Raw genomic sequence first — 25,544 nt, forward strand, 5'->3', positions numbered from 1 at the left:
TAACATCTTTGGATCCACTGTTTGGATCAACACAATACCTAAAGATCTAAAGTATTGACATTGAGGATCAAATATAGATTTTGGGAATGTATACTTTTATGAAACCAATTAATAAGTATTAAGGAAGATTGTCACTAGTTTTCTACATTACTTTTGATTTTATATTTTGAGGAAACTTTGCTTGTTTTTTTTCTTTCAAAATATCTCATTTACTCAGAAATAACTAGGTGACACATACAATTTCATTTTCATATGTGAAAACATTTCTTGATATAATACATAAGTTTATATATATTTGTTGATAATATAAGTATCAATATTTTGTTAGGTTAACCAGTTAGAACGAGAATTGGACCAGCTGAAACAAAGGTTCAGAACAACACAGGCTGAGGTATGATTATCAAGTGATTTTCCTAGCAAGTACAAGTTAATGCAGTATACTTAAGAGATATCTGTATTGTATCTTTAGCTCTGACAGCATCAATTTGTTATTTGATGGACTCAAATTAAGTTGAATTTGCAACCTCAGAATCACCAATTGATGCCATCTAGCTTAAAATACAATATTGTTATCTCTATATTAATGAAACTGACAGAAAACAACGTCAAATCTTATATTTAAAATCTGCCACATGTTGTCTGTGGTTGTATGTACATTTCGATAGCATCAATTTGTGAATTGATATCATAAAAATAAGTGACATTGTCCAATCAAAATAAACATTACAAATGATGCTGCCTTAAAATTTTGAAGTACTGATTTAAAAAGTTTACATGTCAATGTAGGTAAATCAATAAAAGTTTTTCATTTATTTTTCAACTAATTGAATTTAAACCATTTTCTTCTATAAGCATGATAAGAGTGCTTTAATAATTTTCATTGTAGTTAATTTGTGTTTTGAGTATAAACTAATTTAGTTGAAGTTGTTAAATTGCGAAAACTAATACTGTAAATTCAAAAATTATTGCATGCATTTATTTTTGCGATTTTATCATTTTAGACTTTAATTATTTTAATTTTTACAATTTTGAGAAAAATCCTTTTTAATTCATATAAAATATTTCAAACGTTTGGGTTTGCAATAATAAAAACCTCAAAATAATTTCTGAATTTACAGTACCTGTTTCAGGTGTCCATATTTTTGACAGCAAGTTAGCTTCTATATATTATTATAAATAAAAATGTCATTTGATGTTGTAGGTTGACACGAAATCAGGCATGATAAGTAATTTGGAACGTCAGCTGGACGAGTCCAAGAAAAGAACTTCTCATCAGTTTGATGAAATCCAGAAACTTGAAGATCAAGTACGGGAACTCAATGTAGAGCTTGCCTCTGTACAGTCACAAGCTGACAAGCTTCATCAAAATGTAAGTTATAGTTAAGGGGTTATATTTGAGAATACATGTATTATAATGAATTTATATTCATGAATATGGTATGGTCTTAATTAGAATATCTTATAAAATGGAGCTGGGTCTTTTGCATATGTGTATTTTTTAGTTCTAATTGGGGAGTTGATGGATACCACATCACATTATAATGCATGATGGAGTTTTTGACTATAAACTTATAGTAAATTTTACATCTTATTCAAATTCTGTATGAGGATTAGACAAGATATAAGTGTTTTCTAGTCTTGCTCCTGAACCTAAGAAATAATTGTTGAAATGTAAATATCAAGTTTCAGGTTCTTTTAGCAGTGAGTTTTAAACAATTGCCTCCACAAAAAAAATGAGACCTTTTGGATAATATTGGTAATAGTGTACATTCAGTTTTGCTAAAAAGGCCTTTGTTGAAGGAAGTATAAACTGTTAACAGGAGTTGTTATAAATCTAAGTAATAAGCCAAAACAACTTTTACAAGGCATGAATAATAAATGAAAGTTGTTAGTTGAAATGCTGAAATAATGAAAAGCTTAGATACTGTTCTAGAGTATATCGAAAAACCGAATTAAAGTTATACCCCTATAATAAACAGGTACCTGCCAGGGTAACTGGCTTAGAGATTGAGGTAAGATGTTGGACATGTTTGTATCTTTTTCTGTACAGAGTTTATATAACTGTATCTTGTTATTCTTGTATTCTGCTATTTTCAAATATGATACAATTAGTATTTCTTATTTCGACCCATGCACACTTAAATATTAAAATGAAATAGCACCAAATTGTTCTACAATTGTAGCACCAAATGAATTGGTCTTTAAAATATTAACTGAAAGTAAATAGATGACCAATAATTCTTTAAAAAAAGTAATAAATAACAATAAATAAATAAAAAAAGAGATTAAAACATTCTCAAAAATCTCTGAACTGGTTTCCTATTCTTAGGTTTTGCTGTTTAACTTGTACTACCTGAATATAACAATTCCTTGCTTCATATAAATTAATAATTGCAATCCTCTGATGTACAAAGATGCTTTTTATTTTTTTTTGGAAAGTTTGAAAAAATACATATATTATTGTATTTCAATATTTTTGTTTGCTTAAAAGTATACCAAAATTCAGCCTGCAGTATACCTTTTTAGTAGTTGAATATAATCTGATTAAAAAATAATCATACATTTTCACAATTTCTGCTATACAAAATAGTTTGTGATGTTTGTAGATTTGGTTTCTTAATTAAAGGAAAAGTAAAGGATTTTCAATATCCATAAATGATACAATTTTACTGAAGCCAATTTTTGTTGTTTTTGTTTTTGTTGTTGTTAAATTCTATTTTGTGAGAGTTTGAAATATTTCTTATGGACTTCATATGGTTTATACTTAATGTTACCTGTAAGTCAATCTTAACATCTCTAAGATTATAATAATTGGACAGGATCATATATTAATCAGTGAAATTGGATGGCTAAATATAATGTTGTACAGTCAAAAAACGTTGGTAGAGAGATGACTACTAAAGACTTTTAAAGGGTCTTTCCAAAAAATGAATGAAAAAACACATAAAAGTTCTGTTGAACTAGAAGATATTTGTGCCAGTGAACAATATTTTTTTGAGAGATCAAAAGTTACAAAGAGTTGGTATGAGTCTCGAATAATCCACTAAAGTTCAAAGTTTAAGAATATTAAATATGGTATGATGTTTTGTTTACTTTAGATAATTAAATTGTATATTTATGTATTTTTTAGAATACAACAAAAGATGAGTTGATTCAGCAACTTAAAGGAGATATTGATGGTCTGCAGAAACAGAGAAAGGATATGGGAGGGAAGGTAAGTTAGATAATTGTGAGGGTAACTATTTTATCTTATTCTAAAAAAGCAGTAGAAATCTAGGAAATAATTGATATTAGTAGGAAAGCTGTGGAAAGGGGTTAATTTTAAATAAGTTCTTTAAGACTTGTAGAAAACATGTTTTGGGGTATAATTTGTACACATTGAAATAATGGCTTGCGATCTATATTTAGCCATATTTTCAGGCCTACTTCCTACCTTTGTGAGTGATTAAAACATTGTGCAGTGGGGATAGTACTCTTTATAACCTAGCCTTGCCCATATCAAGCAGTGGATTAATTATATTTACTCAGATATTCAAGTAACGTGCTGATGTGTATGTGTATAGCAATACTTGTCCATTAAACAATTTTATGACAAATACACAAGTTGGAGCAAGTAGTGCATAATTATTTTTTCATCGATTTTAACACATTTTTTGCATAAACCTTATTCTCACAACATCAATAAGCTGCTAACCTGTGTCCAATCAATATTGATCTTACAAATAAGGTTGTATGAGAGTGGTTTGATATATAGTTCAGGACATATTTGAAAGTATTTCTTTTATTTATAGATGATTGTGAGAGATGAAACCATCCAAAAGTTGAATTCTGAAATTGGAAAGTTGAAAGCAAAACATCAAGACAAATTAACAGAAATCCAGAAAACAACTGAAACTGTAAAGAAACTTCAAGACGCTTTAACTAGGACTCATGTTGATTTAGATAAGATAAAGAAACAGTCTGATGAAGAAGTAAGTAGAGTTAACTCCCTTTTTTGAAATTTTAATATGTTCTAATAAAATTGTAACAACAGTCATTTTGACAGTATTGTGAGTTTAATAAAACTTTTGTATATCTGTTGTTGAAACACATTATTATGGTGTTGATTATATACAATATAAGTATACATACAATTACTTACTGTTATTAATTGATTTGCAGACTGTGCAAATTCAAAGTTATGTGCATATATATATGTGCACTACATTGTATAAATTAAAACCAATGAGCATGAAATAGGATTAAAAGGGATTTAAAGTGTTATGAGATTGAAGAAACTTTAATAAGTTTATGTTAAATTTCAATTATCTTAATATAGTGAAAACGATAAGCTTAAGTTATATAAATCACAGTTAACAAGTTTTGATTTTTGACATGGACGAAATAGACATGATGGATTTTGGTAATTTTCAGGTGAGGAGGAGAGATGGGACTATCAAACAGTTACAAGAAGATTTGATGGAATCCCAGGCACAGTACAGCTCCTGTTACAATGAGGTCAGTATCTCCTTTCATTCCTAAATGATTAGGGTTTATCCATACAATTTTTTAACTTGTCAACTTTAAGTCTTGTAGTTGCAGGATGTTAATGCTGTCATTGTGATTGATTGATCGATTGGTGTTTAACACCACTTTAAACAATATTGTGCTATTTTGTGGTAGTCAGTTATTATTGATGGAGGCTGACATTGAATATTTGACTAAATATAAACATAAAATAAAAAGCTGCTGAACCAACGCTTTAGTGGTGAAGTAAAGGTAGAGTCACTAAAGAGGATACCCGATGGTATGCAGGGTTGTTAATAAAAAAATAAATAAAATACCGCTGGATTAACAACAACGCTTTAGTGAGCTGCAAGTTTATTATGCCTAATATATGCCTTATGTGACATAATAAACTTGCAGCTCACTAAAGCGTTGTTGTTAATCCAGCGGTATTTTAAATATAAACATATACAAATAAGGAGATGTGGTATGATTGCCAATGAAACAACTATCTCACAAAGTTCAAATGTAGTGGATTTGTGTTTGTTTATTGAAAATTTCAATTTTTTTTAACGAAAAATGAACTATGAACATAAATGATGTAGGGGAAATCCTTTTACTGTCAGATGTAAAATTTTTAGTTTTTAGTACCATAAACATAATATAGAATTGGAATGTATGTTTGTCTCCAAACTTTGATTTAGCAAGGTGTTTTACAATTTCAGATGTTGAAGGCAGAAGATGACATACAGAATCTAAAGGCTGAGAATTCTCAGTTAAATAGTAATAATCAACATAGTGGTCAAGAGTGTGGTCACCTGACAGAACAGGTCAATCAGATGGAGTTAGAACTTACCATATCACAGGAAAAACACAGGACATGCCAGAAAGAGGTAAATATGATGTTATACCACAGGAGATTAAATTGTAATAGAAAATGTTCAAAACAAAAAAAAATATAAAGATGTTTCATTCATTGGGGTATGTTGGAAATTCCGTGTTTCTTAAACTTCTTTAAGTGGTTTTATTGTCGAGCCTGCAACTATTGTTGCAGAAAGCTCGACATAGGGATAGTGATCCGGCGGCGGCTACGGCGGCGGCGGTGTTAGCTCACTTCTTAAAAGCTTTATATTTTAGAAGGTGGAAGACCTGGATGCTTCATACTTTGTATATAGATGCTTCATGTTACGAAGTTTCCGTCAGTCACATGTCCAATGTCCTTGACCTCATTTTCATGGTTCAGTGACCACTTGAAAAAAAAGTTCAAATTTTTTGTAATGTTGAATTCTCTCTTATTATAAGTAATAGGATAACTATATTTGGTATATGCGTACCTTGCAAGGTCCTCATGCCCGTCAGACAGTTTTCACTTGACCTCGACCTCATTTCATGGATCAGTGAACAAGGTTAAGTTTTGGTGGTCAAGTCCATATCTCAGATACTATAAGCAATAGGGCTAGTATATTCAGTGTATGGAAGGACTGTAAGGTGTACATGTCCAACTGACAGGTGTCATCTGACCTTGACCTCATTTTCATGGTTCAGTGGTTTTGGTTAAATTTTTGTGTTTTGGTCTGTTTTTCTCATACTATATGCAATAGGTCTACTATATTTGTTGTTTGGAATGATTGTAAGGTGTACATGTCTAGCGGGCAGATGTCTTGTGACCTTGACCTCATATTCATGGTTCAGTGGTCAAAGTTAAGTTTTTGAGTTTTGGTCTTTTTATCTAATACTATATACCATAGGTCAACTATATTTGGTGTATGGAAATATTTTATGATCTTTATGTCAGTCGTGCAGGTTTTATTTGACCGTGACCTCATTTTCACGGTTCATTGCACAGTGTTAAGTTTTTGTGTTTTGGTCTATTTTTCTTTAACTTTAAGTAATGGGTCAACTATATATGTTTTATAGAAGCATTGTTAGCTGTACATGTCTGCCTGGTATGGTTTATCTGACCTTGACCTAATTTTCAAGGTTCATTGGTCTTTGTTTAGTTATTTTGGTTTAATGTTAAGTTTATGTGACAGTTGTAATAAAGCTTTGCTTTATACTTTGGACTATCAACATAATATCAATGATTAGTATAGAAGGCGAGACATTTCAGTGTGTGCACTCTTGTTTATGTAAAATTGTTGTTGTAAAGCTCCCTTAGTTCCATAAGTAAAGTAAAACAATAGCTAATTTGTATTTTAGGTTGCAAGTAGAGATCAAGTGATTCTGAAATTACAGACAGACTTAGACACATCCCAAGAAAAATATACAGGTTGTATGGAAGAGGTAAGTCAAATTTTAAATTTTAGATTGATTCATTTAATAAATTAAAAAATTAAGACTGTTATGAAGAGAACTTTCATTTGGAGAGAGGATGAATGAAACTGAAAAATATATGTTAGGGTTAAAAATCAGATTAAACATTTTTAGAATGAGATAATATCAAATAGATTTCAAGTTTTTTATGAAGTGTAGAAGTTTTGATACTTACTCTCTTAGACATTACTGTTAATTCAGAAATGTTTGCAATGTTTTTATCATTGCAAAAATTGTCACTAAACAGTGTTAAACTTTTATTTTAACTTTGCCAGCATTTATTGTATGAAGCATTTCCTGAAATGACAAAGCATTATAGTACTTGGTTCAACGATAAAATTTCTCTGAACTTTATGATGGCTGTTAATTTGTGTAAATGTAATCACTATGATGGATGTTAACTGGTAGAAATGTAGAGCTTGATACATGTTGTTTTTTTCTCTGTAGTTAAACATACGAGAAGATGAAGTTATCAGATTGAATAACAAGATCAAAGAATACCAACAAGAAATGAGAAATCTTAATGCCAGGATAGATGAAGATGAACAGAGGGTAACGCTTTTAAAAGTTTAATATACCGGTATATCAGTGACTTTTCAAAGTAAAGTTCAGTTGATGTTTTACATGGAGAAGCCACTTGAAATTTTTTTACTGTCTAATTGTGATTTCAATAAAAAAAAAATTGGTGACATAATTTATAGTCTATTCTAGACTTTGCATAATTATAGTCTATTCTAGAATAAATAATTCTTATTTCTAAACACAAATAAAATGAGATGCCATAATGCATATATTGTTAAACATATATGTCAAAAACTCTTGTCTACTTATTTGCAGGGTTGCTGTCTCTTTTACATATTCTCCATTTCCATTCTCAATTTTATGACAAACAGAAATAAAAAGTATCAATAATATATTTCAGCTGTCAAGTGATGGGAAAACAATCCAAAATCTACAACATGATCAAGAAATCCAGCTTTCTGAGGTAGGAATAACCTTCAGTTATTAAATTTCTGCTCAAACATATATAGTTAAGATTAAAAGTATTCAAAGACAGAAACACTTCTTAATATTTGCTGTGGATAGGAACAATATAACAAATAAAAAATACAGATTTTATTAAATGAATTAACAGATGAGAAAAGATTGGTTGTGTTTATTTTTTGTCAAATAATAGAAATACTTTATTGATTTATAATAAATAATTTTAGATTCAGCAGGTGATTTAAAATGTTCCCTTGTTAATGATTAGTTCTTTTTAAGTTTATATTGCCAAAAATTTAATTGTTTTGACATTTTCTTTTTTCCCATGGTTTTATTTACAAGAAAAATCACAGCAAATTATGACCACATAGCTTTGCTATTATCTGAGTCTTAAGAAAGTTTTTGGTCTTTTTCTTTCTTAGAATAGTGAAACAAGCATATAAATGACAAAGACTGAACAGATTTTTCTGTTTGATGTAGGGACCATTTCAAAAGACACAAAGGACCAGAACTTATCTCAGTCACCTTGTCATCTTTCCCTATACCAAAGATGATAGCTTTTGTTAAAACTATTTATACGCCTTATTATTAGTTGTGGGACTTATTTATATATTTTATATTCATGTTATGTTTGCAATAAAAAGATATTGGAAGATATTTATTTTTTTATCAGTGAATTTACGATGACAGCATTTTAAAAATCTGAATTATACATTCAGAAGGCAAATCCCTACTCTTTGAGACACCTGACTCCTGTTTTAATTTTTTAAAACAAATTTAAAAGGGAAATGCTTACATTTAAAATTGATTAATTGTTGTTTTATTAATGTTATCTCAAGTATTTCATGCATATTAAGGATGAAAAACAAATTTAACAATAGATTAGTAAGTAGGTTCTGTAAAATGGGGTCTAAGTGATATGGGCTTGACATTTTGATTCCTACTGGAAAAGAGGGTATGTTTGGTAGGGGCAGAAATATTACCTTGCAACAGGTGACCTATTTATGTATTTCTCAGGGTTATTGTAATTGTCATTTGTACAGACTGTGACACTATCCAAACAATTTAAACTCTCTTTCTAACTGAAAAACACATCTTTTTAAAGATCTGCATATAATTAAGTGAAAATAATCCAAAATGGGAAACACTTATTAATCAACATAGCTGTAAAACCAAAAGTAGTTTTAACTTAGTTGTTTAGAAGTCATCTGAAATTCAAAATGACTGCGATATTTTCTGGTACTTTGTGAAATTGACAAACAGGTAACTCTTTAACAGCTCTCTTATCTGCATGAGGCAGGGAATGAGATTGTTAGCTTAGAGTTGTCTCCCCTGGTAACCATGGTAATACACCAAGGCTTTTATAATTTCTGTTTTGCATGAGGGTTTCTGTTTATTTTTTGTTTGGTTGGTGACATTTTGATTTGTTTTGAGGAATTTGGCATAGAGGATGTCTGTTTTAATATTTTAAATAGGAAATATTATAAAATGAAAGCATGAAAAGAGGTTTATTTAGAAGTTCAAAAGCATGGAATTCTTATTTCATAGTATAATATAACTTGCTCAATTCAGTTTTTACTAATTTCAGTTTAAAATGATTGTGTTTTTGCATTTTTGAGAGGGGAGGGGGAAGGATAATTTCATTGAATTTTAGAACAGTTCATTTGAAATATAAATAATCATGATTGCTTATTGTTAAGAAATAAATAAATGTTTAGTTGAGATTTCTGTAAAGGTATTGCAATGAATTTAAAAGTCCTCAAGCTTTTGGTGTCCAATGTATTTGCTTTTCCTCAGTTTTTTCATAATGTACATTGCAAAATATATCAAAATATACTTGATAGAAAGTCGTAGATATACATAAAATTTCTCAATTTTCTCAACTTTTATATCAAATATTGTCCATTTTTTAACACTTAGGTTGTCTTTGATTATTAAAATGTTGCCACTTTTATTGAGGTCACTTTTAAATGTTTATCAAAATTTGATGTTATTTAGAAATTATGATTTTGAAAAAAAAAGTATTTCCTAATGTAAATGTTTTAAATAAAACTACTATAAAAAAAGGTTGATGAATTATTTAGCTAGAAATAAATGCCAAAATGTTAATCAACAAATTTGACTGTTTTCAGGTTAAAAATTATATGAGAACTATTGAGCAACTGAAAACAGACTTGCAAATGGCAAGAAACAGTCACGGGCAGGATGTGAATAGAATGCAGCAAGATTTGGACATGTCTCGAGATGAGATCAATATTACAAAGAACGAGTTGAAGGAAACACAAGTCCAGGTTCTGGAACAAAAGGCTAGCATTGCAGCTCTGAATGATGAGCTAGAGAGATTACAAAGGATCCAGTCAGATACTGCTCAGGAGGTGGGTACCAGTAGATTAAAGCTGTGATGACTTGGGATAAATTCAAATTCATCCATTGAATAGGAAAGATGAAAATGATTTCATTTTATTTTCTTCACCAAATCAGATTTTTTTTATTAGAATTAAAAAGACTGAATCTACTCTTAGTTTAAAAAGAAAGAAAATAAGATTTAGATAGATACTAAGAAATCAAAAAGAAATTCTTTGTTACAAAGTATGAACAAATAAATGAATGACGGCTTTGAGGTTTCCAGAATGCATTGTAGAGGGGTTTGAATGCATTTTTAAAAAACATCTATGATTGGAATTAAATAAAAATGATGATTAAGACATGAAAATACAACTTGAAGAAAATTCAATTAATAATAAATATAAAAAGTTTATATAAAATTAATATGGATTACATTTGACCAAATTATAAAATTATTTTGGATTACATTTGACCAAATTATAAATCATTCCATTTTTTTTCCCCCAGGTTGACCGCCAGGCAGCGACAATTCAGGAATTGGACACATCATTATCTGATGCTAAACAGCATGTTATTGTCTTAGAGGACCAAGTCGATTCTTCTAAGAATGAAAATGAAAAATTAGATTTGAATTTGAACAGTTTGAAACAAAAATACAATCAGAGCATGAACGAACTTGCACACTTAGATAATACGGTAAAAACATTGCAAGAAAAACTAGCTGAAAGTCGTAATAAAGAACTGGACAAGGACCAGAGGATCGATAGCCTGAAAACAGACATGGAGAATTTAGATAGGATGTACACAGATACTAAACATGAGGTGAAGAAATGTGAGGACGTGATCGAACAATTAACACAGGAATTCAGTACCTCACAAGAGGATTTGTCTGTCGCTCAGGCTAGGATGAGAGAGAATGAAGACAATATTAGGAATCTCAAAGATAGAGTTCAGGATCTTACTGCAGAGGTATGCATTTATATTTATAGTATGAATAAAGGGAATAAGGAGATGTGTATGATTTCTAGTGAGTCAGCTAGACTGCAGAGGCCAAATGACATGGATGTTTATAGAAACTATAGATCACATTACAGCCTTTAAAATGAGCAAAATCCGCATTTCATTGTAACGTATAAAAAGCCCAGACATGGGAAATGTAAATAATTGAATCTAGAAAAGTCATCAGCCGTATTACTGATTAACCAGAAATAATATGATATACAGCAACATCAATGCGTGTTACTGTCAGATAGTTTTAGATATTTATATTATTTCTGCATAAGATTTTTTTCATTTTGACATGATAAAAAAATTGAAAAGCTATTAAAGTTGATCAATGTATTAACACATTTACCAAAGGGATGATTAAAGTGAATTTGTACATGAAATGACACATGTTTCCATGTTAACAGAACGTTATAAAGATGCTCTTTTAAGTATAAAAGATTATTGAGTGCATTATTAAATACATATTTATATTTACCGGTATAGTTGTAAAAAGTGGTAGATCATATTCAGAAACAAGATTCATCATTTGACTAAATTGTTTTTATTTTTCAGGCATTAAAGAATGAAGAAAGAGCCAAGAAGTTAGAGAATGAACTGTTCACATACCAAGGAGAACATAGTCATACAGATACTGAGGTACTCTATCAGATCTATACATTTTTAGTCCTTATTACTGTTACCTTGCAATATATATTTTGAATATCTGACAAAGAAAGAAGAAATCCTTATCTGCATATTCATGTAATTTGTAGGAGGTTGGTTTTAAGATTGTCATTAGAAACATTTCTTCAATATTAACGTCAGTGATAAGCTTTAATGCACAATATCAATTAAAGTCCGATTTTATTCATCTGAAAAGAAAAAAGAATAGAAGTACAAAATGAGACCCAACCTTTTTATCAATTAAATTGCCAATTTATTCTCCTGTATTTCAGTATCTAGAGAAAGAAGACAGAATTGCCCATTTGGAATTAGAACTTGAAGAAACCAGATCTGAACTCGGTGCCAAGCTCCGTCAAATTTCGGATCATCAAGATCAAATTAATGACCTCAGGGTGGAGCTTGCTTCAGTCAGAGAACAGAAAAACAGTGCCATGAAAGAGGTATCCTATGCAGTTTAATTTTTATAAATACTCATATTGCCATGAAAAATTTCATCATACAGTGTTAATTTGCAAGAGGAAAATGCTTATTTTTACTAATTCTCAGTTTTTGTTGGTAGCTTGTTTTTTCATAAACTTGAAGTTGCACCAGTTTTCAGTCTGTATATGACTTCACTTGTTTTTCAGTTTAGTTCTTATCTAGTTTTTTTTTTTTTTTATAAATCTCCAGATTTTGAATTTTAAACCAATCACAAGATATCTTTTGCTCTTATTCACTCCTGAGAGGTTTTTTTGAAACTTGATATTGCCAAAAGTAATGGTCAAATCTGCAAATCTTTGTTGTAGATCATATTTTAAGGAACATATTGATTGGCTTGTTTGCCAATATAGTGTATTTAAAACATTTGGAATGTCTTCAAAATAACTTGCACAACTTTAAGCAGGACAAAAAAGTAATTTAAGCCTTATATTTTAAATTTTATGGCTGATTTAAACTTTTTGGCAGCATATGTTTACTTGTAGCTAACAAAATATCTTTATTACAGATTGACAGATTAGAACAGAGTATTCAGCAGCTTCAGTTAAATCTTGCCAGCTCTCATCAACGTCATAAACACGATACTAATAACATGTCTGAACAGTTATCTACCCTTGAATCTGCCCTTCACCAAACCCAGGCTAGAGGTCAAGCCTTAGAACAGGAACTTAACCGAAGAGAAGATCAACTGAAACAGAATGAGGCTGACATTAAATCTTGTAGAGATGACATCGTAAACAAGATGGAGGAGGTAAGCATACTTAATGAAATAGGCTTTGCTCATTGCTGAAGGCTGTATGGTGACATATAGTTGTTAATTTCTGTGACATTTGGCCTCTTGTGGAGAGTTGTCTCATTGGCAATCTTTTTTTTTATTTAGACTTTTTAATAGATTTTATCTTGAGGGTAAATAAAGATGATAAGTTAATTTTTATCCATTGTGTTCTTGATGAAGTGGTGTCTGTAATATGATTTATTGGTTTTCCTTAACTCCTACTAAGTTAGATGGGGACATTATGTATTCCTGTCTGTCTGTTGGTCAGTCTTCCCTGTATCATGTTAAAAGTTTTGGTTTAGGGACAACATCAAAAGTTCAATGAAGATAAAAAAACCTACTTAATTCACATAGTTTTTTCACTGACCCCCCCTCTTAACTTAATTTGGGAAAAATTGATTGACCCATATGGATATATGTAAAAATCAATGTCGGATAACCAAATCTTGCAGCTGTTCAAACCCCACCCCCAAACTATTTGAATTAAGTTTTTTTTCTTATATTGATCTTTTGATGTCGTCCCTTAAGGTGGTAACATCAAGTTGAAAACAGATTTATTGGAAAACTCCGGTTAGGGATTTTTTGGTTAAAAATTGTAACATCACAGTAATTTCTATCGATATTTGTTGTATGTCTTTTGCCAAGAATGTGATTGCTTAAATTTGGTTTTGAAATAATTTGTTGATCAATGTTCATTGATGTATAGTAAAATATAACATTAGTTCATACATTTATATACATGTTTTCTATTCATAAACTCAATATTTTCAACAATTTTATTAATAAAAACTGTTTATTGGGCAAATCAGAGTAATTGGTCCACAGTTGCAGTGAGACTTTTAATTCTGAGACATATTATCAAATTTGAAACACAAAATACTTTCTAAATATGCCTTTATACTGTTGCAAAATAAGATAGTTTAATTTCTGTCATTATAAACTAAGTCCTCATGCTCCAGTGGCATTCCAAATTTCCTATCATTCCAATCATTTTCCACTGGACATAAAGTAAACAATTATCAATGAAAAAGTAATAGAAATTTATATACAATTGAATTTAGATGTGTGTCTGATAGATAATAATAAGATATGGTAAGATAAGAGGATGCTTTCTAAATAAAAAGGATAAAAGATTTTTGATTTTTTTTTAAATCAACATTTGTCTAACAAAAAGGGAGGTAAATCTTTTCTGTCTATAATTGTCAATAAAGGGAAATAACTCTATTTTATTTTATTATTGATTGCAATGCAAGTATAAACCTGCCCTGAACCATGATCAAAGTTTTCCCTCTTCCTGTAACTTGTAGTAACATGTTACCTAATTGTCAATGGCTATTTTAAATGACCTGCTGGTTTACTATAGATAACACGAAGTGATAATATTTAAAATCACTGTGTGGAATAGTTCAAGTGAAATTCTATCATTTGTGTACTTAAACTTAGAATAGTGAAAATTAAATCTAAAATGGATATTGTCCTTATCTGGATACAACAAATATAAACTAAATGTCAAGCATTTGCTATTTTAAAATTAAAGTGTATATTGTCTTTATTTGGATATTACAAATAAAATAGTTCAAGTTTTTATTAATATAATTATTATATTATAAACAGTTAGAATTTATTAAAGGTTTGATTAGATATAGTTTTTGAAGTGGGTCAGCTTCTCTCTCTTTTTATCACTTATATGATGTATAATACATGGCTGAATGCTTTAATTTTTTGTTCAATTATTTTAAAATGCTACAGAGATTAACCTGAGTTTTTCAGTTTATATGAATATTAAGTTTTAAGAATATTATCTTGCAGTTTAGTACAGTTTTGATTCCATTTTCCTAATGCCATATTTAGTCTTATATTGATTATTAGCTCTATCCATAGATCAGTAGAGGGACAGATAGGGGATACCATCATCCAAATTAGTTCTACATTTATACAAAAAACCTGGGCCTAAAGCATAAGAAGGTGAAACCTTAAAAGCTCTCACTTTGGTAGTCATAAAAAAGAGCAGGCTAATTTTGCTGTTTCTAGAATCCTGTCCAGTCTCCTTGAAATTCATTTGTGTTCATTTTATATATCACATATTTCACATGTTCCATGTAGGTCTTTTTGTGCTTCTAGGGTGTAAAGGCCAAAACTATTTATTTCTAAATCAATTGTTAATGTCATATGTCTCAGTGTGTTAATTTCTACTGGTCTAAAGCAGTTGTTTACACCTGAGAGTGGATAAGAAGTTTTATACTTTTAATTAATTGATCGGTTTGAATATAAATAATCATTGTATGTTGAAACAATATGTCATCATTTTTATCCTAATAACTTCGATATGACAAGCTGGGAAACTTCCCCATTTTAAATAAACCAATTAATTAAAAGAGAACATTTGACATATGACACAAAAACAATATGAGATATAGATCACTATAATTCAAAAATAAACAAAATACATGGGAAATCTAATTTTATTGTTGTTTAATTATGAGAATTAATAAGTTTATTACACCATAAGTAATGAGATTAGTACAGTACTACAATGTCCCAGTAGTAATTACAAATTATTTAATTCGGTATGAGCCAAACTTCCATGTAGGTGTTTAAAATTTAAATGTTACAAGAATTTATTGACTTCCCCTATCAAGGTGTCTGATTTATACGAAATGTTTGCCATCGTTAAAACCTTCAAATCTTCAAACATTGCAGTTATATTGTGTACAGTTAGTATTAAAGTTTAAGTGTTTGATTTTAGCAACTTGGTAGTTGTTTGATCTTTAAGTGGAATTGCAGATTTTATAGGTCCTGAAATTTGAATTTTATAAGGCTTAAGTATGATTTATATATTTGTTCACGTTTAAACCTGGACTGTTTTTCGATAGAATATGACAGACTTAAGATTTTGGTGATAATGTACAACCCCCCACCCCCTTGAAAAAAATAAAATAAAATAAAAATTTGAATTTAAAGTTTGGAAGATTTTCATATGAATGTTTAAAACAGTCATAAAACATGATATACAGTAAATGTAATTGTATTTTAAAACTTTAAACTGTTTTAGAGTACTTTTTAAAAGACATTTTTAATTCATTAAGGACTAGATAACGATATATTTTCATTTAAATGATATATAGCTTTTAGCTTAAGCATAAAAGATTGACTTAATAACTTAGGAAAATGAGTTGTGTTCTCAAAGCCATTATCAATTTTGATTTTAAATAACATTAAATTACTGTAACTTCGATTTTTACAAATTTAATTGTATGTATCTATTTCGCTGAATATAAAAAGTTGACCGTGAGTAATAAGCATTAATAAAGATGATTTGAAATTAATGTAACAGAACGGTAACATTTAAATGGAAATTAAAATTCCAGGTCTTTTCTCACTTACGATAATCTTTGTTTGGACGTGTTTGTTAAACTACAGAACCATCTTTAAGTTTGTGAATAGATTCTTTTATAGTTGCCGTAAAATTACAACCTTCCTTTTGGAAGGTCGTCAATAAGTTCTATAGAAAATGTTATTCATGTACTATGATAAGTAAAAATTCATCTAGGGTCTTTAAATATTGTATTGGTGTATATCTGATTTGCCCTTTACCGCTCTTTTATTCATATGAGTGCTCTGATATGTGACATATAGATCAGATAACATTGATTTTTGTTGTAACAGTTGCATCTTTTGTTACTGGGATTAGTGCGATTGCATCGCTATCTACAATAGATTCTATTTAGTGTTGATTTGTAAGACGAATTGATAGTCTATGGTTCTCAGGATGATAGGAATAAAGAATATTACAGCATCAAGTTTTTTTACTTCCTTCGAAGGATTTTGTGTTCATTTATCAATGAAAAGGAATTGCTATTATCAATATTGATGGAATCTTAAGCTGTCAAGTTTCCAGTGAATCGGCTTGACAAACTATCATTCTATGGAATTGTAGATTATCAAAATTGAAAATGTCAGAATTTAATTTTCTGGATTAAAGTGGAGCTCAAAGTATTCCTGTGATAACCTTTTTGTCATGGATTTCTTTTATATTTGATTAATCTGTTCGTGCCTGATGTTTGAAGTCGGTACTGGCGGAATCCAGGTTAATTCTACGATAATATTTGCATGGACAGAGATATGATATTTAAAGCTTTTTGTAAATAGTATGGATAGGTTAAAATCGACATTAAATTCTGAAAAAAATCAATTGTTTAAAATCATTTGTGGATACTTGCTGTGAAAGGAAATTAAATGTTCAAATTTGAATTGGATATGAAACTGTTTTGATAACCTTTTATTGAATGATTAGGAAATACACCCAGTTCCTATAGCTAGCTAGCTGTCTTTTAATTGGTATTTGAGGAATTAATATAACAGTACCTGTAAATTGAAGTTAAATCACAATTACTTTTAACAGTTTACAATTTGAACACTAAGTACGTGTTGACATTTTTAATTAACAACTGTATAGGTGTTAGTGTTACCTGACTTGTTCAGGTAAAAAAAAAATTAGATGACAGTTTGTTATGCATCAGTGACTTTGGTCGATTAATATTGGAAGTTCCATACTGTGCGATTTAACATTTATTTGTGTGCAGGAATACTTGTATTAATTTCATAATTGGAAAGTGAGAGAAAAAAAAAAATAATGCAAAAGTGTCTATTTATAACTAAGAAAAGCTTGTGAACAATTTTTCTAATATGTGGGTTAGAAATGTGCAAATTAAAACATTTTGGTACTAATTGAAAAGGCAGTATGAAAGTTCATAGATGGAATAAGTGACTCAAAATGACGATGTTTTGAAATTGAATTTACTTTATAAATATGGCATTTTTAAATAGTATTTTTGAGTGTTAAATTTAAATAAAAAAAATAGACTGAGAAATGGCTTACCCTTACACAACAGCTTTAAATCAAATGGACAGGCGGTACGGTATCCTGTCTGATAGTGTCCATCATGATTCTAGTGGATTAAACTTTGGTATGGAAATGACTATAAGAGAGTATGAAAATGCACTTTTACAGATAGAGAAACATGAGGCTAACATTAAAGATCTGAGACTAGAGAATAATCATCTACAGTCGTCAAAACAGAGAGCTGAAAATCAGGTAAGACAATATATATATAGGCGTCATTTTTGGCATTTTTTAATTGAAAGTATTTTTCCTATTTTTTTCCAAGGGTGAATTTGAAATTAAGATCAGTCTTTAAACCTAAGGTCTACATTATAAGGAAGATCAGATCTCTTTGGAATTACTATAAGATTTGTTTGGATTTTCTAACCAATTTCTGTCTCAATACCTGCTGTCATTTGTTAATTTGAACATGCAATAATGCATGTGTAACTATACTTTATAATTCTGTCTTAGTTTTATCATCAGACAATTTCGTAAGAGAAATTGCCCCTGCTAATTCAGTTTCTAATTGATTTCTCTTTAATGCATTTATACATAGCTGATAATGGTACAATTAATCATAATTTTTCTAGGTTTGATCATACATATGAAACCCTTTTAAGCATGAAAATTAATAGTGTTATTTAAGAATATAAATTTCAATTTCTGTTTCTTATTTATTCATATAACAAAGATTCAGTTCCTGGTAATAATGCAATTATTGGTCCAGTTTTAGATTTACTTTACCATATAAATTCCTGGGTCTTTCTTTTGAGTTGCAAAGTAACTGTACATTTAGAAGTACTTCAAAAGTTATAAAGTATAAAGAACAACTGAATCGAAAACACAATATCTTTTTGTATATAATTTTAATGTGAAGTAAATTTTTATTCCTTAACATAAACATTGGCCATAAATGCTAAATGTTTAAATTAAAATTTTCTTTCAAGATATTTCAAGTCAATAGAAAAGCATATCAGTTTGTATTAAGGATTAAAAAAGATAAGAAGACATGCTGAAGAAAGGGGTTATAAAGCATGCGTTTTGACAAGTGATCAAAGTCGTTATAATCTTAGTAGATAGTACTTTTATTATGAGTGATATAATGCGTACACTGGATTACATAGAATTGACGGCAATGTAATAAACTGTGATAAATACACTCTCACCTAGGAACAAATATGTTCATTGTTGTCAAAAATTTATTTCATTTAATTTTAAACGTATTTAATTTTATTCAATTCATTAAACGTTTATGAATAAAATTAATCTTGTTTAATGTTGAGAAACACAATTGTTTGATTATATATGTATTGGAACTCTAGTAAATTAAATGATGTTAATTTTGTTAGTTTTGCCAATTTGGTCTAGTTTTTATTGAGAACATTCACAAATAGATAATTTTAATAATTTGATATGTTTGATAAACTGTACTTTAGTGTCATTATGAAGCTTTTATGAGTTGGAGACTAGATAAATTAGAAAATTTGCCTCTTTTTTTCACATCTATATAGCAATTATTTGATTTGAGAAAAAACTGATGGTAGCAATTTTTCAGAAATTTCAAAAGGTGTAATAAGAATACAATTTTAACTGAAACATAATTATTATTTCTGGAAAGAGTACTTCTTATATGAAAATCAATAAAAGTTTGTACTATTTGTAGGTATCAGAGCTACAGCAAGAGGTAGACCACGTTAAAAATGACCTCTCAGAAGCCAGAGCACAGTATAAAGATTGTGCCCAAGAGGTAAATACACTGATGGTTCCTATATCTTATTGTCTGATATGAATTATACGCTGTAATTGGAATAAAAGTCATCAATTATCCAGTTTTTTTTTAAACTCTATCGTTTTTATCTCAGTAAAATTATATTTGACACTTTAATCTGGTATTCAATTCTAAAATAGGAAACAGTGTTTTGTTAAGTATAATTAAATGATATGTTTTTTTTTGTATTAAGAATAGTTTTATTAGATATCTGTTGAAAAGATTCAATTATTTAAAGTATAATTCATATATTGAACGATATGTTTTTTGTGTTGAGAATAGATTAATTAGATATCTGCTTAAAAGATTCAATCTTCAGAAAGATAAAATCACTTTAAAAAAATTACATATTACTTGTTATCACATGTTTTATGTAAACGAATTGATCAGAAAATGATAGCATACTTTGAAATTGATTCGAAAATGATAGCATCTTTTGAAATTGACAGAAAATTACTGAAATTAAGCGTTATTTGAAATAGAATTAGAATTGATTATTTTTAATTACAACACATTTAGAACACAGATAGATTTAAAGGGTTGTTCAAACAAATTTTTTACATGAATAATTGATGTAAAAACGACATCAAGGGCAGACTAGAAAACAGAAACCGTCTGTATCACCATGGGTCAAGATAGTTATCATTAATAAATTGGAAATAAAAAAGACCCACACAAAGTGTTAAAATGTAATACCAAAAAGTAGGATGCAAGAAAGAAAGAGCATTCAGTGTAGTTCAAAATTTCAAAGTAGTAAAATTTCATCTCAAGAATATCAATAATTGGTAAAATAAATCAACCAGGGGTTAAGTTTATAGGAGTGACAGAGAAGTTGGGTACATTAGTGCTTTGACTGTAAAAGTTGAAAGCATTGGAAATTAGTTAAAATTTTAGCTCAACTTTTCTTTAAAATTGCTCTTTTCTTAGGCTTGACCACAGTAAGCCAAGCAACCTAAAAAACAATTGATCTTCAATTAGATCTTTCAATTAATAAATATTTATTTTGTAATTCATATTTTAGTTTTTGTACACCCAAACTTTGTAGTGTGCATACAATAATGCTGAGTCCCATGATTATTTTTATGTATAGGCTCTTTATAGTTTGCTGTTCATCCTGAGCTAAGACATGTGTTGAAGGCCATACTTTGACCTATAAAATTTAACTTTTAACACATTGTGACTTAAATGGAGAGTTGTCTCATTGGTATTCATACCACATCTTCTTATATTTATTACTATATGACTATTACTGATAAATTACATGTTGATATATTTAGTTGGCCCATCATGAAGAGAAGTTGATGTTGATGGAACAATCTCTACAGACCACTCAGGATCAATTAAGTCAGCGTGTGACCGAGGTCGTCCGGCATGAACAGGTCAACAGGAAGTTGCAGATGGAAGTTAAGACGCTACGGGAACGTAGCACAAGTTTCGAAGAAGAAATCATTGAGCAGAAAACCATTATTGATAAGTTACGTAAAGACATGGTGAAGGTCAAAGAAGAGCATCATGCTACTGTCCAAGAGGGAATGGCTTATAAACAACAGGCTCATAAGTTAGAGGTGGAGTTGGAGGGATCCAGGGAACAGGAGAAAATGTTGTCAGAACAGGTATGTTAACTCATTGGTTCTTAAAAAATTATTAGGATGTAACAATTTTTAAAAGTATATTGAAGCAGGGTAAGAATTATATACTTCAGATTCATGTATTTTTCTTCTTGTTCATAACAATACCTGCACCTGAGGAGTACAAATGCTTTAAGAGATAACAAAAGTTGCAAATATTGACATCAAGGGAATGCAGTATAGATTCTAAGCAGTACAAAACTTGGATTGTAAATTAATAATGAATTATATGTACAAATGTTTCATTTTACTAAATTGCATATTAGGTTTTCTTTGAAACATTGGACTAAAACAGAAGTAGATTATAAAAATGGATTTAAACATTACCAGATAATCTCACATCAGAATGCATACATGTACAATAGAACCAAATTTGACTGGTTTGAAAAATTTCCACTACATTGGGATTTGGGTACAAATGTATAATGCATATGATATTTACTTTGAAAAAATATTCTAATTTTATTTTTCCAACATAGGTTGAACAACAAGATCAGATTTTAACTCAGCTTCAACAAGAATTGAGAGCTGAACGAGAACGTCACCAAGAAACTGCCAGACAATATAATCAGGCCAAGAAAATCAATTCTGATCTACAGGAGGACATTGACAACTATAACAAATCAGTTCAGGATCTCACTAATCATGTAAGTCAGGTTTCAAAATATGAAATAATTGTTGTGCAGTTACCAATCAAGACTTGAATCATGGAATAATTACTGCATGCATCATTCAGGGTTAAAATAATCCCTAAATTAGTCAGTTCTTTAAGACTATCAAAAGCTGTGTGAAACAAAATGTTTTAGAGGATGTGCATTTTAAGTCTGAGTCAAATATGTTAAAGCTAAGGACTATGTCATTCAACACCTGCATTTGTTCAGATAAAATATACCAGTTTCAAGAAAACCTGGTTGAGACTTGAATATGTTATGCTCTAATATTGGTATTTATTGTTTTAGTAAGCACTTGTAGAAGCATTGGTTTATACCAAAGTGTATTCCTAATGATTATCTGATAAAGATGCTGTATGTCTAAGTAAGACAGTGAAGGGAAAATTTTATGAAGCAAAATTTTATTTTAGAATAGAGAAGAATAAAGTTATATAAAAAGATATGGTCATTTCAGGAAATGAATTAACAGTCTTCCAATGTTGATATGAAGGTTTTTTTATTACAAATTACAGATTAAAGAAAAAGATGATTTAATCAGCAAGCTCCGAGGGGAAATTGAATCCTTACAACAGAGACAAAGGGCATTAAAGGAGGAGTTAGCAGAGAGGGAAGGACAGTTGAGAGTAGCTAAGATGAACTTACAGACTGCTCAGAAACAGTCTCATCATCATGCACAAGAGGTAGGGGTCAAAATCTAGAACACAAATTTGTTTACACTAGATTGATTGAATGATGTTTCTTAATCAATCCAATAGTTTTTAAAAAACTTATAAGGAATTTAATTTGATTTATATAATGGTACCTTAGTTACAAAGAAAAAAATCCCTTATCTGTCTGGTTGTAGCTGATTGAGTGACATCCTTATCTTATTGCTTTGCCAAACAATTTCAAGGTATATCAGCAACAGTATTTGAAATGGTTGACGTTAGTGGAGACATACACGAAACAATCAAACAAAAAAGTAGTTGAAAACTTGTAACTGATACCCTGCATAGAATTCTTCTGTTGCAATAAACAATCAGTTGATGATAGGGTAACAGCAGTATCTGGTTTACCTGACAATTCTGTAAGTTATATACATGTCCACTCTAATACTGGATTTTTGCCCTAAAAGTAATGCTTATTTATGAATTACAGATTGAAAGATATGAAGAAACACTGGCACAGATTCAGGCTGAATATGAGAAAACACAAGAACAGTATAGGAGGGCACATGCTGATGTAAGTTATCATCATAGCTACTAAAAGTGTTAAAAAAAACTACATTTCTGAACTTTCTTTAAGTATTTCTTCATACAAGAATATACTTTTGTCAGACTATATTACTTATTTTTTTATAGTTCTATTATTATTAAGAATTGCTTGGACCAAACCTCATGATTTTTTATGATCTTTAAATACAGAAAATTATAATAGGCTCTTCAGTTTTAATGATTTTCAATTCTTGTTCTAGAGTTATGAAACTTTATTGAATTTACACATCTAGCAGTAAGAATTATTGAATCTGATATTAAATAGTAATAAATGTAAAAAGGATTGTTTTCTATTGTCATGTTTTGAATTTTTACAGTTAATGGACCAGGAACAGAGAACACATGACCTCAAAGTTCAATTAACCACAGTTCAAGGTCATCACAAGGAATCCATGGACCAGTTGTCAGAGAATTCTAGACAGTTGGCAGCACTCAAAACCGATCTTCACAAATCTCAGCAACAAAACATGGCGATCACAGAAGAGGTACTATTGATGACTAGTTAAAGATAATTTTTAAGAAAAAAATCTATTACTGTGAATTTATTTATTTTTGTGGGTACTAACTTTCATGGATTAGTGGAAACTTGCATTTTGGTAGATATTTGATTCATGGTTTTGTCAAAGTCTTTATACAATTTAATTGAAAATTTATGATTCGATTGGAATTTGTCTTTCCTGGGTAACCATGACATCCACAAAAATTGGAATCCAACAAATAATAATGAAATCACAGTATCATTATTTGGTCAATAAGCTGTAAGCATGCATGTCAATCTTATTTTAATATATATCGCTTCCAATGATTTTGTACAGGTATTTAAGGGCTTAAAGGTGTCATTTTTCAAACTGTACATGAAAACAAAATGAAAATCTCAGCATGAAAAGGAAATGAGTTTATTGATTATTGATTCTGTAACGGTGAAATCTTTTTCTAAAATCTAAGCTATGATGTAATATAATAGTAATTTCCTCTGCATCAATAGATTTAAATCTTTACGATTTATGGACTTTCTCTTTACAGCTCCGTGAATATGAAGAAAAGATGAGATCAATGACAAACGAGCTGAGGAAACTGCAGGAAATAAACCGAGCATCTGAAGATGAGGTAATTTAAATCAATAATTATAGCTTCATCAATTCTTATGTCACAGAATTAGGGAAAGCAGGCATGTTTTCAAAGATAGGTCAGATTTAAAAATAGTTCGTAAGATTTACAACCAGCTGTAGTTTAAGTTAGTTAAGGATATAAGAATGGGTATATAAGGATGCTCCTAAGTCATAGATCTTTAAAAAAAAAAAAGGCCATTCAAAGAGAAATATCCTATTATTTTGCATTTTTTAAATATACTGTAAATTTATAAATTATAATAAGCCCCCAGTCGATGATATCAGTTATGAATTTCCTTCATAAATGTTTTGCAATCGCCTTAACTAGATTTCATATTTTTGCCAGTGGAAAATGGTTCACAATTATAAATAAATGCATTGATTTGTTAATTTGTATTATACAACTTTATTAACAAAAAAAAAAACCAAACATCTTTATGCTGTTTTCTGCTCTTTGGTCAGGTTGTTGTCTCCTTGTCAAGATCCCCATTTCCATTATCAATTTTATCTTAGAAAACTACAGTAATGGAAGATGAGGGTAAATATATAGTGTGAAAAATTGCTTGAATCAATATGTTTAGAAAGAGATGAATTGTTCTTGTATTTTAACATTGTAAACTTTTATTTCTATTTTAGCTTCAGAACATGGATATGAAACTTTCGGAAACCCAACAGGAGTTGTTGAACAGTCAGGATAAACATAGACAGAGCCTACAGGAGTTCTCCGCTAAGGAGGAGGAATTAGTGGTGTATAAAGTAGAACTTAGTAATATACAGGAGAAATATAAAGCTAAGTTAGATGAGGTCAGTGCTTAGTGTTATGAACAAAATAATTTGAAAAAAATGAGTAAATGTAGATAATGTGTTTTGAAATAGTATGAAATTCAAAACAGTGTAGCTGTGGCCATTGATTGACCCATCAAAATCATCCATTGACTGGGACAATTTACGTGAACGTTTGTCTGTAACAACCACTGTTCATGACGTACCTACGATAGACATTTAAACTGTGGGGTCAACAAAGGTTTCTTAACGCCTTTAATTATAAAATAATTCGAAAAATTAATCAGGAATAACCTTTATGTTTTGATTTATATAATTGATATGAATCAAAACATCGTGTTATTTCTGATTAATTTTTCGAATTACTTTATTAAGGTGTTGAGAACCTTTGGTGAC

General features: G+C 29.7%; 1 protein-coding gene across 19 annotated transcripts in view; it reads left to right on the forward strand.

The window, feature by feature from the left end:
- Positions 1–25,544, forward strand: part of LOC143079394 (uncharacterized) — an 81,338-nt gene that overhangs the window by 44,054 nt on the left and 11,740 nt on the right. For 15 of the 19 annotated variants that reach the window (XM_076254695.1, XM_076254700.1, XM_076254699.1 and 12 more), the window contains 24 exons: positions 329–391; positions 1,202–1,369; positions 1,980–2,012; positions 3,131–3,214; positions 3,792–3,971; positions 4,414–4,497; positions 5,211–5,378; positions 6,685–6,768; positions 7,246–7,350; positions 7,721–7,783; positions 9,915–10,157; positions 10,636–11,097; positions 11,689–11,772; positions 12,072–12,239; positions 12,785–13,027; positions 18,063–18,146; positions 19,600–19,683; positions 20,982–21,317; positions 21,812–21,979; positions 22,516–22,683; positions 23,141–23,224; positions 23,574–23,741; positions 24,280–24,363; positions 25,002–25,169. In XM_076254695.1, coding sequence (XP_076110810.1) covers positions 329–391; positions 1,202–1,369; positions 1,980–2,012; positions 3,131–3,214; positions 3,792–3,971; positions 4,414–4,497; positions 5,211–5,378; positions 6,685–6,768; positions 7,246–7,350; positions 7,721–7,783; positions 9,915–10,157; positions 10,636–11,097; positions 11,689–11,772; positions 12,072–12,239; positions 12,785–13,027; positions 18,063–18,146; positions 19,600–19,683; positions 20,982–21,317; positions 21,812–21,979; positions 22,516–22,683; positions 23,141–23,224; positions 23,574–23,741; positions 24,280–24,363; positions 25,002–25,169 — 3,576 coding nt within the window. The remainder of the gene's footprint in view (positions 1–328; positions 392–1,201; positions 1,370–1,979; positions 2,013–3,130; positions 3,215–3,791; positions 3,972–4,413; positions 4,498–5,210; positions 5,379–6,684; positions 6,769–7,245; positions 7,351–7,720; positions 7,784–9,914; positions 10,158–10,635; positions 11,098–11,688; positions 11,773–12,071; positions 12,240–12,784; positions 13,028–18,062; positions 18,147–19,599; positions 19,684–20,981; positions 21,318–21,811; positions 21,980–22,515; positions 22,684–23,140; positions 23,225–23,573; positions 23,742–24,279; positions 24,364–25,001; positions 25,170–25,544) is intronic. The other 4 variants (XM_076254706.1, XM_076254691.1, XM_076254697.1 and 1 more) reach the window with 1 other exon arrangement.

Source organism: Mytilus galloprovincialis, chromosome 6 (genome assembly GCF_965363235.1).
Source record: "Mytilus galloprovincialis chromosome 6, xbMytGall1.hap1.1, whole genome shotgun sequence".
In the NCBI taxonomy this organism is placed as follows: Eukaryota; Metazoa; Mollusca; class Bivalvia; order Mytilida; family Mytilidae; genus Mytilus; species Mytilus galloprovincialis.